A 16,309-nucleotide genomic window follows, 5' to 3' on the forward strand; every position below is an offset into this window, starting at 1 on the left:
AGAAATATCCCAGCTTTTACAGTGATAACCCATATCAAAAAAGGGATATACAGGAAAAACAAACACTCCTTTTTATGTCAGTCCTGGGAATCCCCTCTGATAAATAAACTGAGCATTTATCAAACAGCTCCTGGTGCCCTCCTGCCCACATTTTTGGAGGATTAAGAGCTTTGAGACCACTCAGAACCATTTTTTCATCTCTCATTACCAGGCCACTTCAGTGAGGCATAAAATGTTCAGCAGGAAGAAAACTCTCCTTGTCTCCAAGGGATTTATCCAACACTAATCCAGACTGTTTTCTTCAGCTACAGAGGATGATCTAAATGCCCAAAAAAGAGATGGTTGGCAGTAGGTGCTGGCTGGGACCCTGGAGCCTGTGCCAGCAACATCCAGAAGTGCAGGTGACTGAGCCAGGTGCTGCCTTTGTCCAGGCTTTGGAATCTTTCCCTGAAAAGGCTGGGAAATATCTAACAGAACCCAGATCTGAGCACATTTGTGCTAACTAAAGCAAAGCAGGACTTGAAATATTTTTCATAGAGGTGCTTCTACCGCTTTACTCTGCTCAGGTGAGACCCCACCTGGAATTCTGATACCTCCAACATAGGAAGGTCATGGAATTGCTGGAGAGAGGCACCAGGATGAGCATAGGGATGAAGCAGCTCTGCTGGGAGGGAAGGCTGGCACAGCTGGGGGTGCTCACGTGGACAGGAGAAGATTTGGGGCGACCAAATTGTGGCCTGAAGGAGCCGCAAGAAACATGGAGAGAGACTTGGGACAAAGGATGGAGGGACAGGACACAGGGAATGGCTTCCCAGTGCCAGAGGGCAGGGCGGGATGGGATACTGGGAATTAGGAATTGTTCCCTGGCAGGGTGGGCAGGCCCTGGCACAGGGTGCCCAGAGCAGCTGTGGCTGCCCCTGGATCCCTGGCAGTGCCCAAGGCCAGGCTGGATTTGGGGCTTGGAGCACCTGGGGACAGTAACCTTGAAGATCATCTCCTTCCAACCCCATCTCCACCTCCCCCAGGTCTCTGTGTCTCAGTTTTATCCCATTGTGGGCAGCCGGGCAAAGCCAGCTGGGGATTGACAGCACAAATCCAGCCAAGGCTGTGTGGGTGCTCCTGCTCACCTGGAATTCCAGGGGTGCTCCAGAGGCAGAGCTTCCCTGCACAGGGTCACCACTTGTCCTGCTCACAGTATGCAACAACCTAAGCTTACCCACTCCAAGGGACTAAAAAACCCCAAAAACTGGAAAATTTCTTAAGCTGCAGCCGGACACCACCTCTGGAAAGGAAGCCCAAGCTGATGTGTGAGGGAGAACTCAAAATTAAAGGGATTGTTCACATGGAAAGATGCTTGGCTGCCTCAACAATTCCTGTTGCAATGTGCTTAAAATCAAGGCTTTTTATTCTTGTAAGGTTTACCAGTTATTTAGAAATAACTGAAGCTGTTTCCAAGCTTTTCCTTGGCAGCCATGGCTCTACTTTATCCTCATCATTTCCTCTGGCCTAATTTTGTTGCTTCTTGCTCAATATTTCATGCTTATACCTGGAATTAGGTAGAATTACCTAGAATCTCCTCTGGGAAAGGCAGAGTGAGCAACTTGAGGATGCACCAAGTAATTTGAAAAAATATTTATTTATTTATTTATATAAATTGTTACTAATTTAAAAATGTAAAAAATCTAGTGTTGGTTGTTCCAAACAACCAAAGGACAAAATGTTGATTCACCAGATTTCATGGAAACAAAGTTTTCAGGCAAAACTTCCCAAATTTCAATGACCAGAAGGGTGTTTCAATTTTATAACACGTGTAAAAGTAGCTTTTAAAACATAATTTACATTCTCAGTCGCTGCAAATAGAAAGAGAATTTAAACTAGAAAAGAAAGGAGCAACTGGTAAGAATTTAAAGTGACATTTACTCAAAACAGCCCTGCAAATCTTGCTGTGGCCTTTAGAGAAAAGCTCTGGGTTTTATGTTTTAATTGACATTTCACCAAGGACCTGAAGAATAACTATCAGAGGTCTCTGATGCCTTCAGGCCAAGAGGTTTTGACCACTTTGAAATCCACAGGTCGAAATAAAAGCATTACAAAGTATCTCTGAGGAAGTGCTTGACTCTGGCACAAATTATTTGTTTTAACTGAGCAACTCTTCATAATAATCAGAAATTTGCAGGGTTTTTGCTGCAAAACCCATCCTCTTATCAACAGCATATTCTCACGATAGCCTAAGGTTTTAGGCACCAGTTAAATTAAGAAAATCCCACATTTTCACCCAGAGATTTGTTCATATGGATACACATGGAAGATACACAGAGTTGTAAATAGCTCAGTGTGTGAAGGATTGATGGAAGGATTTTTTAAAATACAACCAAGAGATGCTTTCATCTCCATCTCCAATAAATGAAGTTCTGTTGGATTAATTTAACAGTAAAAGCTCACTCTTACCCCTATAAGCTATAAATTCCTAATTAATTTAGGAAATACCCACAGAAAACGACATCCTAGGTGTCTTTCACCCTCTTGTGCTTCACCTAAATTAATCCTTGTTTATTGAAATGGAGAGCCCACCTCCACTGCCACCATTCCCAGCTCCTCCTCCTTCCCCCAGAGCTGCTCTTCTGCTCCTGGAAAAATTCAAATTTGCCTTATCTGCAGAGAAATCCCACACAGGTGCTGGGCCTTTCCAGCTGGATCCTCACAGCATCCATATTCATTTGACAACGTGGGGGTTTGCTGAAAACAATGCTTGTCTCTGTGGAGCTGATTAGGTCTGAAAAGCTTTTATTGCAGATGATGGAAAAATCTGGCTGGGCTTTTATTCTGGATGTGGGAATTACATATATTACTTGCAAAATAACAACAGGAAAAGTCAAGCTTGGAGACTTCAAATTAGTTGGGCTCTTATAAACAGGCATATTTTAAAGCTACAATTATTTTTAATAGATACTTATTTCTTTCCTTGAACTGATAAAATAAATGTATTAGTACCCTGCAAATAAGATTCCAACAGGTTTAAATCCCCCAAACCACAGAAGTAAAGTATTGATAACTAAGAATATTCCATCCCTTAAGGCAAGTTTAGAGCAAGGTCCCCTTGCTGAGCAGAGAAAAGGCTGTGTGCTCTTAAACCAAATTTCCAGTGAATTCACATCAAATACTTTGTGACATCATTTAATGTCAAAGCCAGCTTCAAATAAATAGAGATTTTTATAGTAGCACAGGCTGGCTCAGGCAGAAAAAGAAAAAAAGCCATTTATGCCTGGTAATTTTACTTTTAAAATTAAAAAAAGATGAGGGACAAAACTACCAGCTATTATTTTAAAATAACAAACCCCTTTCCAAACCTCCTTTAAAAGCTTTCCTCCATAGCTGGCTGACTTTTATGGCCCTTGCATTTATTAGAGGCTTCAGGGTAACTTCATTTTTAAATCTTCATAAACATCAACAGGTGCTCATGTGATAGTGACAAAAAATATTACAAAATGTTCAGTAGGGTTTGGGGTTGTTAAATGAAAAATGAAATAACTTTGCACTGGAAATGCTGATTGCACAGGTCTGAGGATTATAAATGCCCTTAATCAGAACTATTTTGTTTCCCCTCAGTGATCTCTTAGTCTTCAAAACTTAGACACAGCAATTATAAAATGGAGCTTTTATCAGAATGGGCAAAATATCTCATTTTAAGGCAACAACATTTATTTAATGTTAAATAGAAGCTGCCCAAGCCCCAATCATTCCACATTTAGCTAAGCTGTACCTGATTTGTGTCCAAGCACTTCATCAGCTTTTAATGTGCAGGGCACATTCCCCCTGAGGATTATTCTCCTTCTTATGCCAAACACTGGCAATTAAAAATTAAACCTGGCTGGTAGAGCAGCTCTGGCTTTTCCTGTCCTCAGAGGATCATCTGGGCACTGATGTTCATCAGGCTCTGATGACAAAAATTGACATCAAACTTCAGAACAGGCCATGAGTCAGAGGTGTGTGCCCAGTTGCGTCACTTGAAGGCTTCACCAGGAAGCAGCAGCAAAAAAACAGGGACAAAAATAAACTTTATCCCCAAATTAAATGCCCTGGGTTCAAATATTGGCTATGGAACATGCAGATGGGGAGCTCTGCAGTCCCACACCAATGTGGGATGGCTCAGCTGGAATGTGACATCAAACAGCGCCAACCTCACCAAACTGTGGGTTCTCTCCTCTTGAACTACCCCAAAGACAGGACCAGCTCCCCTTCCTGCCTGTTCCTCTCACTCTCTGAAGCTGGTCAAAGAGCTTTCCTAAAGCCTCCCTGACAGCCAGGAGCTGCAGCATTGATTTTCCAGCTCCAGCAGGCAGCCTTGGAAATGCAGCCTGTCCTGAGCAGCAAAGCCAGGCTGACATGAAACAAAGGTAGCAGCTACTCCTCTGTGAAGCTCCTCATACTCTGAGTTGATGAGAGAGCAGGGGCACTTCAGAGGGTTGGATTTTGCTCCCTTTTGGGTGTGGAATATTGAGAGAAGTTTTTCCTTACCGGGGGATCCCGATCCTCAGCTGAGACCGTGGTGATAACGGTGCCCTTGACGGCGTCAGGAGCAACCATTCCCCTGTAGAGCTTCTGGCTGAACTCTGGAGAGTAATCATTCATATCCTGCAAAAAACACAAGTCACAGTTTAGCCCTGGAGTGTTTAACAGTTCCCTGCTGTCTGGGGACTTGCAGGGGCACATTGAACATTTCTATAATTGTGAAACTCCTTTCTAGGGAAAGCAGTGGGGTGTTTTGCTATCAATGGACTGGAAAATTCCTATTCCTCTGGTAAAACCTTTAACCACAGAAAGCTCTCACTCAACACCTGATCCCAAAATCAAAAATCCAAGCTATTTTATTGCTAAAAAAACAGAAGGGAAACTCTATAAGGCTACAAGATATCAGGACATTCACATCTGTGAAAAACCTCAAGGAGCCTCCCCCAGACCACAGCACCTGCTCTGGGCCCAGGATCCCATTTTAGTCCTGTCCCAGGGACACCAAAGGATTCAATATGCATTTTATACATGACAGAGTTTGGTCCTGGAGTTCCAGCAAATTTTCAGATGCATTCACAAGTGGTTTTGTTGAGTCTCTCCCTCCCTCCATAGGGATTGCCATTCCTAGGCTCTCCCAATTCCATTAACCCTGCACAAAATGAGGGTGTGAAGATTCACAGAAGAATGGATGTGGGACTGCTCAGCTGCAGGGAATTCTGCAGGAAAACACAGCCCCACAAGAGAACAGAGCAGAGAATTCCACACCACCTGCTCCTGTGGCAGCAGGCTTGGCTCATTTTCCAAAAGGAATGAGCTGCTCTGGCTTGATGGTGTTTGTTACCTCTAATAGCCAATAAATTAAGGGGAAATAAGATGTCCTCTGAAAGATAAATGGACATTTGCACAAATTCTTGTGCCTGAAGTAGGCAAGGATACATAAATATATGTCTATATTTGTATACACCTAAACATATCTCAAATATTTTGCAGGGTCATCCAGAGTTGCTTCTCTTTGTGTGGAGATTAAAAATAAACTCCGGTTTTTATTTTTCCTTTTATAAAACAAGATGTCTACCAAAACACTTTTTCCAATAAAAGTTTATTCTCCTGTAGAAATTCTTTATGTTTGTGGTATATTCAAATCAGACCAGTGTGTCACTCATTTAATGTTGTGTGTTATTAATTGGGTGATGTCACTTGGTCCAGTGACAGAAAGGTGTCCCTGCCCATGGCAGTGGTGGAAGGGGATGGGCTTTAATGTCCCTTCCAACACCAACCATTCCATGATTCCATGGGAACCTGGAGGCAGAGACTGGAATCCAAGGAGAGCTTTTCCCAAAGCACTGAAGGAGGAGGCAGCGGGGGTTTAGCACCCAGATATTAAATATTTCCATTTCCAATTCAGTGGGGCACAAGTATGAAAGATCCCTTGGTGTCCCCATAAACCAAAAAAATACGAATATCCCATGTACAGTGACATTCCCAAGGCTATTTTATGCTGGGAATGCTGCACCTCAGGGATTTTCTGTGTTTGATCAGTCGGGGAGCACCTGTGTTAGTATCAGTGCATTACAGCAAGTGACTGCCTTAATGAGTTTTAAATTACATATTGATTCCTCCTTAGTGCCTGCCTTCCCTTCCTGCTTTGTTTCTCCTCTTTGCCATTCCCAGATGACAGTCACACTTCCCAACATTTTTGTTCAGCATTTTCATACTCGCAGGCAGGGCAGGGTTTGTTTCCTACCAATCTTTTTTCCTATAAATACCAGCCCTGGGAATGAGCGGTGTCCTGCTCAGAGAAGGAGGAATGTGGTGGGGAAGTGGGATCCCTCCCAAATTGTGGTTTTTCTGCACTTCATCCTTGATCTTTGTCCAGGGAAAGGATGTCAGGATCCTGTAGTGCTTTTGTGCTGCCCCACTGGAGCAAGGAGGAACAAAACCAACAAAAAGTGGTAGATAAAGAGTATCTGTGGTAGGGAGACAGCTTTGGGGGTGTCATGCTTTGCCTTTTGCTCTGTTTTGTAAATAAAACTGTATAAAAATAGAATAAATCTGCAGCCAGAGAAGCGGTGACACAAAGGCTGCTTTGTAGTTGTCTGTCAATATGTTATTATGTATTATATACATAAATCTGTTATTACCTTACTGTCAAAATAGAAAGCCCAGGTATTTGAAAGTGTGAAATATGGAGAACCCATTTCCCAGATTTCCCATTTCCATATTTTGGAGCATGTCTGATCATTAATAGGAGCCTGGATTTGAGTTAATGGCAGCCTGGATTTATGTGGCTGGAGCAGTGAACTGGGGAAGGTGTTAAGATGCCGCAGTTTGGCCCCATTTGTGGGACTGTGCCTCACATTTAAAAGGTGATTTCATGAGTTCCTACAACCTCTTTGTGGGAGGTTTACTGCCCCATTCCTGAACCTGTGCTTGGGGATTGCACTCATGTTCTGCATCCACTTCTGTGCAAGGGTTAGAGGTGTTTTAAGAAGGCATCAGATGTAATCTTCAATTATTTACCTGTTTACAAGCAAAACACATATGGGGCTTTGGGCTCTGCTCAGAACAAAGCCCAGGACTTGCTCCAAATATTTGTTCTCCAAAGTCTCTCTGTGCTGAAAACCTGAAAACTCCCTCTCTGCATCTGTCCAGCATTAAATTCTCTTTGATAGCAATGACTGGATTGAGGACCTTGGAGAGAGAGAATTTACAAGGGCCTGGAGGGTGAGGACACAGGGAGAATGGGTTCCCAGTGCCAGAGGGCAGGGCTGGATGGGATATTGGGAATTAGGAATTGTTCCCTGGCAGGGTGGGCAGGCCCTGGCACAGGGTGCCCAGAGCAGCTGTGGCTGCCCCTGGATCCCTGGCAGTGCCCAGGCCAGGCTGGAGCAGCCTGGGACAGTGGAAGGTGTCCCTGCCCATGGCAGGGGTGGCACTGGATGAGTTTTAAGGTCCTTTCCCACCCAAACCACTCCGGGATTTCATGATCCACCTGATTTCACCAGATACTGGCATATCAAGAACTTCAAGTCCCTTCCCATCCTCTTGGCCTCTCATAATGAACACACATTAATTAACACCAAGTTCAAACCCTTGTGGTGATGCTGATACGGGCAAAGTGGCTCCTTGAAATTTGTCTGTGAGTGGGTGCAAGCTGCTTTACACAGGGCTTTGAAGCTGCACAGAACAGGGCACAACTGCATCTCTTTCCCATTTAGTGCTCAGCAGGCCCTAAAGTAGCTCATCCTATAAATTAAGGGATAATACTCATGATGGAATACACGAGGCAATAAATGACTGGCAAATGATTGAGCTGATCACTTGAGATGGAAGGAAAGAAATAAATCTGTTTACCAGCAGTGTAACCCAACCCCAGGCTCGTTATTCCATTAGTGTCACCAGAAATGAGAAATATTTTGGAGGCAATCCAGCTGATTTTTTTTCACCTTCCTGTAAGTTTTATGAGGCTGCTCTTTAAATGGGGAAAGATGTTCATTGTGTGGCTCTTCCTGCTGCCCTCAGGGTCCCATTGGCCTCCTTGGCCCCAGGACACTCTGCTGGCTCAGGGACAGCTCGGTGTCCCCAGGTCCTTCCCCACAGAGCTGCTCCCCCAGCCTGTGCTGGTGCCTGGGGCTGCTCCTCCACAATCACTGAAGAACAATTTAAATAATCCTGAGATCAGCACTGAGCCCTGGGGACACCTGCAGTGACACTACCAACCACACCCTGTGCCACTGATCATGACCCCTGCGATCATCAGTCAGTTCTCAATCACCTCACTGCCTCCTCATCCTCATTTTTTTGCATTGTCAGAACTGAAACCCTCTGTTTTTTATTCATTCTTGTTGCTCTCTCGCTTTCAATCCTTCACCTGTGACAATGGCTTCATTCCACTACACAATGTCCTTGAAAAACTCCAAAACAAACCAATCACCAACCCACAAAGAAGAGAAAAGCACTTCTACAAACAAGAAAAGGCAAAATAATACCAAAAAATGCTGGTAATAAGAAGAGAAGGACACAGCATAAAATATGCAGAGGCTTTACAACCCCATGACACAGAAATTCTCATTATTTATGTTTAGGAATGCAATTCCCACTTAAGAGCAACTCTTTCTGTTATCAAACCCTATTACCACAACAGCTCCTTCCAAATGCTATATCCTAATAATTTGAAGTGAAAGTATTCTGCCTTTTCCAGTACTGGGAATCATCTGGATTGGGAGGGGATGCTTGTGTGTACAAGAAGCAAAACCAGCTCAGCCCTCCCAGACACCTCATGGCTTCTTCCAGCTTCAGGGGAAATGTTAAGAAAGCAGTCAAATGAACCTGAGAATGGGGAAAAGAGAAAAATCTTGGTGTGTTTGAGGTGGTGGGAAGAAATCAAGGCCACTTAGACTATTCCTCCTTGGAAATACTTGAATGGATGCAATGATTATTGTTCTATGACTCCTTGAGAGGAGCTGGGTCAGGTGGGGATCGGTTTCTTCTCCCAGAAAACGACGACAAGACAGAAGGAAACAACTTCAAGGTGCGCCAGGGGAGGTTCAGGTTGGATATTAGGAAAGGTTTCTTCACACAAAGGGTGGCCAGATATTGGAAGGGGCTGCCCAGGGCAGAGTGGGATTGCAAACCCTTGAAGTGCTCAGAAGAAGAGTAGATGTGGCACGTGGGGACACAGTTTAGCGGTGCAGCATTAATGGTTTCACTCAGTGATCTCAGAGGCCATTTCCAATTAAATGATTCCATGAATTCATGCATTCACCTCTGGCTCTCTCTGCCAAAGGGAGCCCCAGGACATCCTCACAATGCAAGGAGCCTTTTGGCTGCAGCAGAGGCCAATGACTTGCTCCATCCCCATGTGAGGGTACAGATGAAGTTATTCCTCCTGCAGTGAAAGCCCCGCTCTGCAATCTGTGCCTCGACCTAGTTCAGGGCAGGTTAATACAAACTATTTGTAACTTGTCATGCCCAGGGCTGAGAGTCCAAAGAACAGCCCAGTGTGCATCCCCCTCCTGCAGCCACAGGGAGCAGGGGGCTCTGGGTGTGCTCATTCCATTGGAAATCTCACAAATGATGGACGACACCATCAGACATCCATAGCTGCTTAACACAATTCCATTACCCAGGAAAAATTACAGTGCTTGCAGTGAAGAGCTGGGCTGGGAGAAATGACAAATGTGAGCAGAGCAGTGGGAGCCCCAGAGGGCTGGAGAACTCAGTAATAACACAAATAAAGTCCTCAGGGTTGGAGGGGCTGGATCTGTGATGGTGACATGAGCTTGGCCCCAGCACTGCCTCTGCTTCCCTCTGGCTCAATTTTGTGCTCTTATGTTGGGGGCTACGGGGCATCTGCACTTGGTTGAGTTCCTATTTGGGCTCTCAAACCCTGTATTAAAGTAATTACTCAAAGGCCAGCCTGTAAATAAAGGGAAAGCTGAGGAACTACTCATAGGAAACACACCCAGTTCCTGCAGCAGGAGCAGAAGATGCTGAGTGGGAGGGAAAGGGTGGCCTGTTCTTGTTCTCACTTGATTTCAAGACTCTGCACCCCGCTCCTGCTGCTCTGACTCTTGGATCAGCCTTCTGAGGTGTCTTGAGGATCCTCCCCATCTCAAACAGGGACAGCACAGGGCTCTGCCTTCACCCTCCACCCTCTCCCATCACCCCTGTGAATTCTGTATCTGGGAAGTTCATGTTTAAGCTAAATTTAAAACATCCAGACACCTCTTGTGACCAATGCTCAAAATATCTGCCACCTGACATAAAGCCTGCTAATGACATCTGCCCAACACATTGGGATATTAAATCTGGCTTTTCCACAAGTCCTCCCCCATTCTCTCAAGTGCCACTCAAAATTCCCCTGTCCTACCTCTCACTCCAGCACCATCTTCATCTCAAGAATTTAAATAATTTTTGGATTATGTCCCCTGATCTGTTGTAAAACTCAGCCTGCCACTGAGTATGAAAATAAATTTGATTTATTTTCTTTCTCACCTAAAGTATCCCCTGCTTGTCCTCCCTCCCAGGCCCTGTTCTACCCCCAAACACCTTTTATTCTAAACTTTTTACTTCTGGCTCCAGCCTGGTATTCCAGCCTCTCCAAAGCATCATCATGCTCCCATTTTTTGCTCATGTGTGGGAAGAGTTTCCAAGAGAGCATAAACTGATTTTTTGATCCTATTAATCCCCTCCTTAAATTCCCTATTCCCTCCTTTGAATGTGCACAAACTGCTGGTACTGAGGCCACTGAGCTGAACTGCAATTTTCCCTGAGATTAATTAATACAATCAACCACACAATCAGACCACAGCTTTTCTCTGAACACAATCCTACATGAAAACCTTTAAAAAAAACCACCTAAACCAACCCAAATTATTCTTTCAAAAATTCAGTGTGCTGGGAAAAGGTTTCTTTTATGAAAAAAACCCTGAGGTTTGAGCAATTTGCTCCATAGATGTCCAACAGAAGCAGCTCAGGGAATGATGGAAAAGCTGTTTCCTGCCAATGACGTGGAATGTGCTGGGGAAAAGCACAGATTAGTCAGGAACAGGTGACCTGCACCTCACACTGAGACATTCTGCAGACAGAGAGGCATCACAGAGGCCTTCTGGCATTGTCACCAGAGCTACTAATGGGAGACATTTACTGTCCTAAAAGAATTGTGAGCTCAGTAGGGACTGACAAACAGAATTACTCAAAACCAAGTGTCAATTCAAGCGCCTGCAGATACAGAACAGGCTGAACCCTTATGACTGGCAAATGGTTTTCACAGACATATTTAAACTGAACATTTGTGCTTTTGGTCCTGCTACAATTTTTGCTCCTTCACTGAAATCTGAGCAATTAAAGTCTCTTTTCTCCCACAGTTCACAGAAACTCAAGCAACTGCTCAAAAGGACAGAATGATTCACAGTGCTGCACTTTGGGAATGCCATGGGTAGGATTGAGGCATCTGAGCTCTCCTCTCCTCTTGGACACAGGGAAATGAAGATGGGGAAGTGTTTTAGTCACAGATAAAACAGTTTCCATTTGTGGATCATTCCCAAACAGACACCAGCACCCCTGGGGATGCCCCTGAAACCTGAGGTGAGGCTGTAGCTCACTGCAGTTCATGGTCCAAGACACTAAATCAGGCTGTTCCTTTGCAGAGCTGGATTTCCCAGTAGCAGAATCTGGAATTCAGGCTGTGCTGTGCCACACCAGCACTCAACACACCCCAGCGGGTCTTAAGGTCACAATTTGTGGGCTGAAAAGTGATCATGTCACTTTTGCAAACTGTAGCCATAATATTTTCTGAAAAATCCGTTCTTTAGGAGTTTTCTCCTGAGAAGCTGACAGGCCTCAGGAACAAAATGTAAACATTGATTATCTGCTGCTGTGGAATGCAACAGGTGCATCTGGGATTGATCTCATGTGTTTGTTTCTAATTAATGGCCAATCACAGTCCGGCTGTTCAGACTGTCTTGGTCAGTCACAAGCCTTTGTTATCATTCTTTTTCTATTTTAGCCAGCCTTCTGATGAAATCCTTTCTTCTATTCTATTAGTATAGTTTTAATGTAATATATATCATAAAATTATAAATCAAGCCTTCTGAAACATGGAGTCAACATTCTTGTCTCTTCCCTCATCCTGGGACCCCTGCAAATACCACCGCAGCAAACAATTCCATGAGGGGTTTATTTCAGATTAGAGATTATTTTAGAGATTCTAGAGGACAAAACATTTCTATTTGTGTCCGGTGTTCATTGATTTCATAAATCCAGGATTTAACTACATAATTGCACATTGGGAGAACAATTACAGCTGTTACAAAATGTGAATAGAATAAGACTCATATTAGCGAGGTGGAGGAGAGCAGGTGTTCCACCTGCATGGTAGTGGAATATTCGGGGAGAGGATGCTGCTGGCTGAGGAGTGCTCCCTTTACCTTGACTCTGACGGTGACAGTGGCCAGCCCAGGTGGCATGGTGCCCTTGCTGTCGAAGGCTTCCACGAGGAAGGTGAAGGTTGCCTCTGTATCATAGAAGGATTCATAATCCAAGGATTTCCGCAGCGACAGCTCTCCGGTGTGCTTGTCCAGGGCAAAATGCTCCCGGGCTTCCTCAGTGCGGATCCGATAGTTCACATCCGCTCCCAGGTCCGCGTCCTTGGCCTGCAAGGAACAGAGGGACATCACACAAAACCCATCCTTGTGGAAACCCAGGGCACCAGGAATATTTCTCTGTCTGCTCTGGGGCGCCCTGACCCCCAGGGCAGCACTGACTTTGACCCTCATTCATGGAGAAAGTTTCCTGGACTTCAAGATAAACTGGAACCTGTAGGAAAGACATTCTTTGGTGTTCTTGGGAGCCAGCAAAGTCTCTTCCTGAGGAAGACACCAAGGTTGTCACCATGGTGACGTGATGAAGAGAAAGTTAAGTTATATGGACATTAGCTGGCTCCTTCATCACCTACTGAGAACTTTGTTTCTTTCTTATAACCAATGGGCAGTGAATGTGTCTGTTAAGTGAATGCAAATATCTTGAAAAAGTACAAAAGCAACATGTTGCTGTAATAAATCTCTCTTGCACCCTTCTGATGGAGTTGTGGTACTTTGTGCTGTGTTGTGCTCTATAATGACATGAATCCACAAGAGTGTGCAATAGATTATAGAGAGCAGTGTAGGTGTAGCACTTGGTGAGAAATTGAGGGTTTGGGAGTTTTAGTGTGTTGTGGATGGAAGCAAGGTGGAGGGCACAGGGTGTCATCCTGGGTTTCTTCTTTATTCTTCTTCTTCCTTCTTTTCCATGGGTTTGGGTGGCATTTTGTAATTGGGCAGAAAAGTCCCCATTGCAGCTCTGTGGGATCAGTTATTGGGTTAAAAGGGAAAATAATCCAGGTGCCGGCTCTTAATTGGATAGTTTAGCTTTAAAAGACCTTGTACCAAGAGACTGTTGCCATTTTGTGCCTTCTAATGAAAAGCTGCCCAACTCAACAGTAGAGAGACTGTTTTACTGATAAGAAATGATAAACACCTGAGTCTGAACATGAGCTACTGTCTCAAGTGCCTTCAATGCAGACCCAGAGAAACTGAAGACCAGTACCCTGACAACTGGGACCCCCACACATCCTCACAAAATATCCCTCTGAAATGTAAAGGGCAAACTTTTGAGGACATCTTGAGTTTATTTGTGTTGCTGTAATTGTATTCAATGTGCACAGACCCAAGTAATGAAGAATTCACTGAAAGCTTAAGCTGTGGGAAATGAGCACAATGTTCTGGGAAAATGGCAGTGGAAACTGAAGCTGCTTTTAGCTCTCCAGCCTGAGCACCTGCTTTTGGCCACTGCTAGGATCACAGAATTCCAGGATGGTTTGGATTAGAAGGGACCTTAAAACCCATCCAGTGCCACCCCTGCCATGGCAGGGACACCTTCCACTGTCCCAGGGTGCTCCAGCCTGGCCTTGGGCACTGCCAGGGATCCAGGGGCAGCCACAGCTGCTCTGGGCACTCTGTTCCTCCTCACCCTCCCAGGAAACAGTTCCTTCCTAACATCTGATTTGTATCTCTCCTCTTTTAGCTTTAAACTCTTCCCCTTGGCCCATAGCTGTCTGCCTGTGTAGATGATGGCAGTGTAGGTTTTGCAGTTTCATAATTGCTATTATTTCCTAAATAATCTTTTCTTTAAAGGGTTTTTTTGGTACCTGGCTAAAGGCCAAGCATTTTTCAGAATCACAGAATCCCAGAAGGGTTTGGGTTGAAAGGGACACCAAATCCCAACCAGTGCCACCCCTGCCACTGGCAGGGACAACTTCCACTATCTGAGGCTGCTCCAAGCTTCATCCAGCCTGGCTTTGGATACTTCCAGGGATCCAGGAGCAGCCACAGCTGCTCTGGGCAAAAAAACATATCCCCATGCTCCAGCTCACAATATTTTACTGCAGTCTCACTGCCGAGTTAAACAAGAACCCTGAATATCACAGAACAACCACGTGCCACCTTCACTCACCCCCTCCTCACCTCCAGCTGCAGGAAGACAGTTCCTGGTGGGAGATTCTCTGGCACACAGACAGTGTAGGAGGCGTTGGTGAACACAGGGCTGTTGTCATCAATGTCCAGCACCTTGATGGCCAGGGTGAGCGTGGAGCGCCGCGGGTCCACGGCGCCGTCGGTCGCCTCCACGATGAGCTCGTAGTGATCCCTCACCTCCCTGTTCAGCTTCACTGCCGTGTAAATGCTGCCGTTGGACGTGATCCTGAACAGATTCTTGAAGTTGGCCAGGCTGTAGTGGACCTGCCCATTAACCCCAGCATCTGCATCTGTAGCCTGAAGAGACAGCAGGAAAACCATGGGTTAATGCATGAATTGCAAACCTCCGAGGGAGATGCCCACGGGACAGAAACCAGGTGAGGCATGGAATGATTCTGCCAAATCTGTGTTGTCTGGGGCAGCCTGCCTCTGTCTGAGCTGTGACTGAAGATAAAACATGTCACAGAAACAAATGGCTCCATTCCCAGTGACAGAAGCCGGGCTAACTGGAGCCCTTGAGGAGAAAAGGCACATTTAGCTGCCCAGCCTGGGAAACTTTTGACAGGACAAGAGGACACAGCCTGAAGTTGTGTCAGGGGAGGCTCAGCTGGGACAGCAGCAGCAATTTCTGCATGCAAAGGGTGCTCAGGCCTTGGCAGGGGCTGCCCAGGGAGCTTTGCAGTGCCCAGCCCTGCAGGTGTCCCAGGAAGGGCTGGAGGTGGCACTCAGTGCTCTGGGCAGGGATCAGGCACAGGCTGGACTCAATCCTGGAAGTTTTCCTATCCTAAATAATTCTGGGATTCTATCCTATGTTTCTCTGAACTTCAACAGAGGATGAATTTGATGCTTGTGAAGCCAAGCCCTCAGATAATTCTAATGCTGAAGGATCCTCAGGACTGGGTGGTGTCTGAGAGGAATTTTTATTTAACACTGAAGCAGTGTTTCATTGCTGCCCAAATCCTTGTGGAATATGAATTTAGATGAAGGATGGATGCAGACAAACAGAAGGGACACGTGAGTTAGAAATTTCCTTCCCACTTAACACATTTGTCACACTCAGTGATATTTTCATTGCTACTCTCTGAAGAACTACTTAAATTTCTGTTTTGCTCCTGTTCCTGTTCTCCAAACCCAAACATTTCATCCTTATTCTTCTGTGCTCAGAACAGGCTGATGATTGCCATAGAAAACCACCTCAATTTCTTTAGTTGGCATCTTTGTTCTCATACACTGCAGCTAGCCTCAGATTTCAGTGTCAGCCAAATAATTCTTGTTATCACATAATTATAGGGATGGACAAAATTAATAGGTTTTCATAAAGCTCTCAGGTTGAAATGCTAACCTGTTATTTTGCCTCCTCTTAATTAAATTAGGGTGTGATGAACAAGGTTATGTAAATTATACAAAGGGCACTCTGCCCTACTCTATTCTCATTTATTTGCCTTTATGAATGACATCTGTGAAGATCATAAGAGATTTGCATATTTTGTTTTCAGAACAGTCACCGGGAATGCTTAATTCCGGTGATGGTGTTCATTGTAAGGCTTGGTAATGAAACCATTTATCGTGCTAGAAATCAATTAAAAGTTAATTAAAATTGCTAATAAGGAAAACAATCACTGTGTTTCTTCCCTGCATCGTGCCCACGTGCTAAGGAGGGTTTGCTACAACTTCATTCTGACTGGTCCATTGGTACATAGCATCCTTCTAATCCACATCTGTCAGCTGGATTTATTTAATTTCCAATCAATTCCATTTCCTCTGTAGAAATAACAGATCTAAAAAAT

The 16,309-nt window shown here is 44.8% G+C and overlaps 1 protein-coding gene across 1 annotated transcript in view; it reads right to left on the reverse strand.

Moving 5' to 3' along the window:
• Positions 1-16,309, reverse strand: part of PCDH15 (protocadherin related 15) — a 309,038-nt gene that overhangs the window by 81,098 nt on the left and 211,631 nt on the right. Inside the window, exons 20-22 of the mRNA XM_058810078.1 lie at positions 14,514-14,819; positions 12,441-12,665; positions 4,516-4,632 (exon numbers count right to left, since the gene is read on the reverse strand). Coding sequence (XP_058666061.1) covers positions 4,516-4,632; positions 12,441-12,665; positions 14,514-14,819 — 648 coding nt within the window. The remainder of the gene's footprint in view (positions 1-4,515; positions 4,633-12,440; positions 12,666-14,513; positions 14,820-16,309) is intronic.

This window comes from Ammospiza caudacuta, chromosome 9 (genome assembly GCF_027887145.1).
Source record: "Ammospiza caudacuta isolate bAmmCau1 chromosome 9, bAmmCau1.pri, whole genome shotgun sequence".
Taxonomy (NCBI): Eukaryota; Metazoa; Chordata; class Aves; order Passeriformes; family Passerellidae; genus Ammospiza; species Ammospiza caudacuta.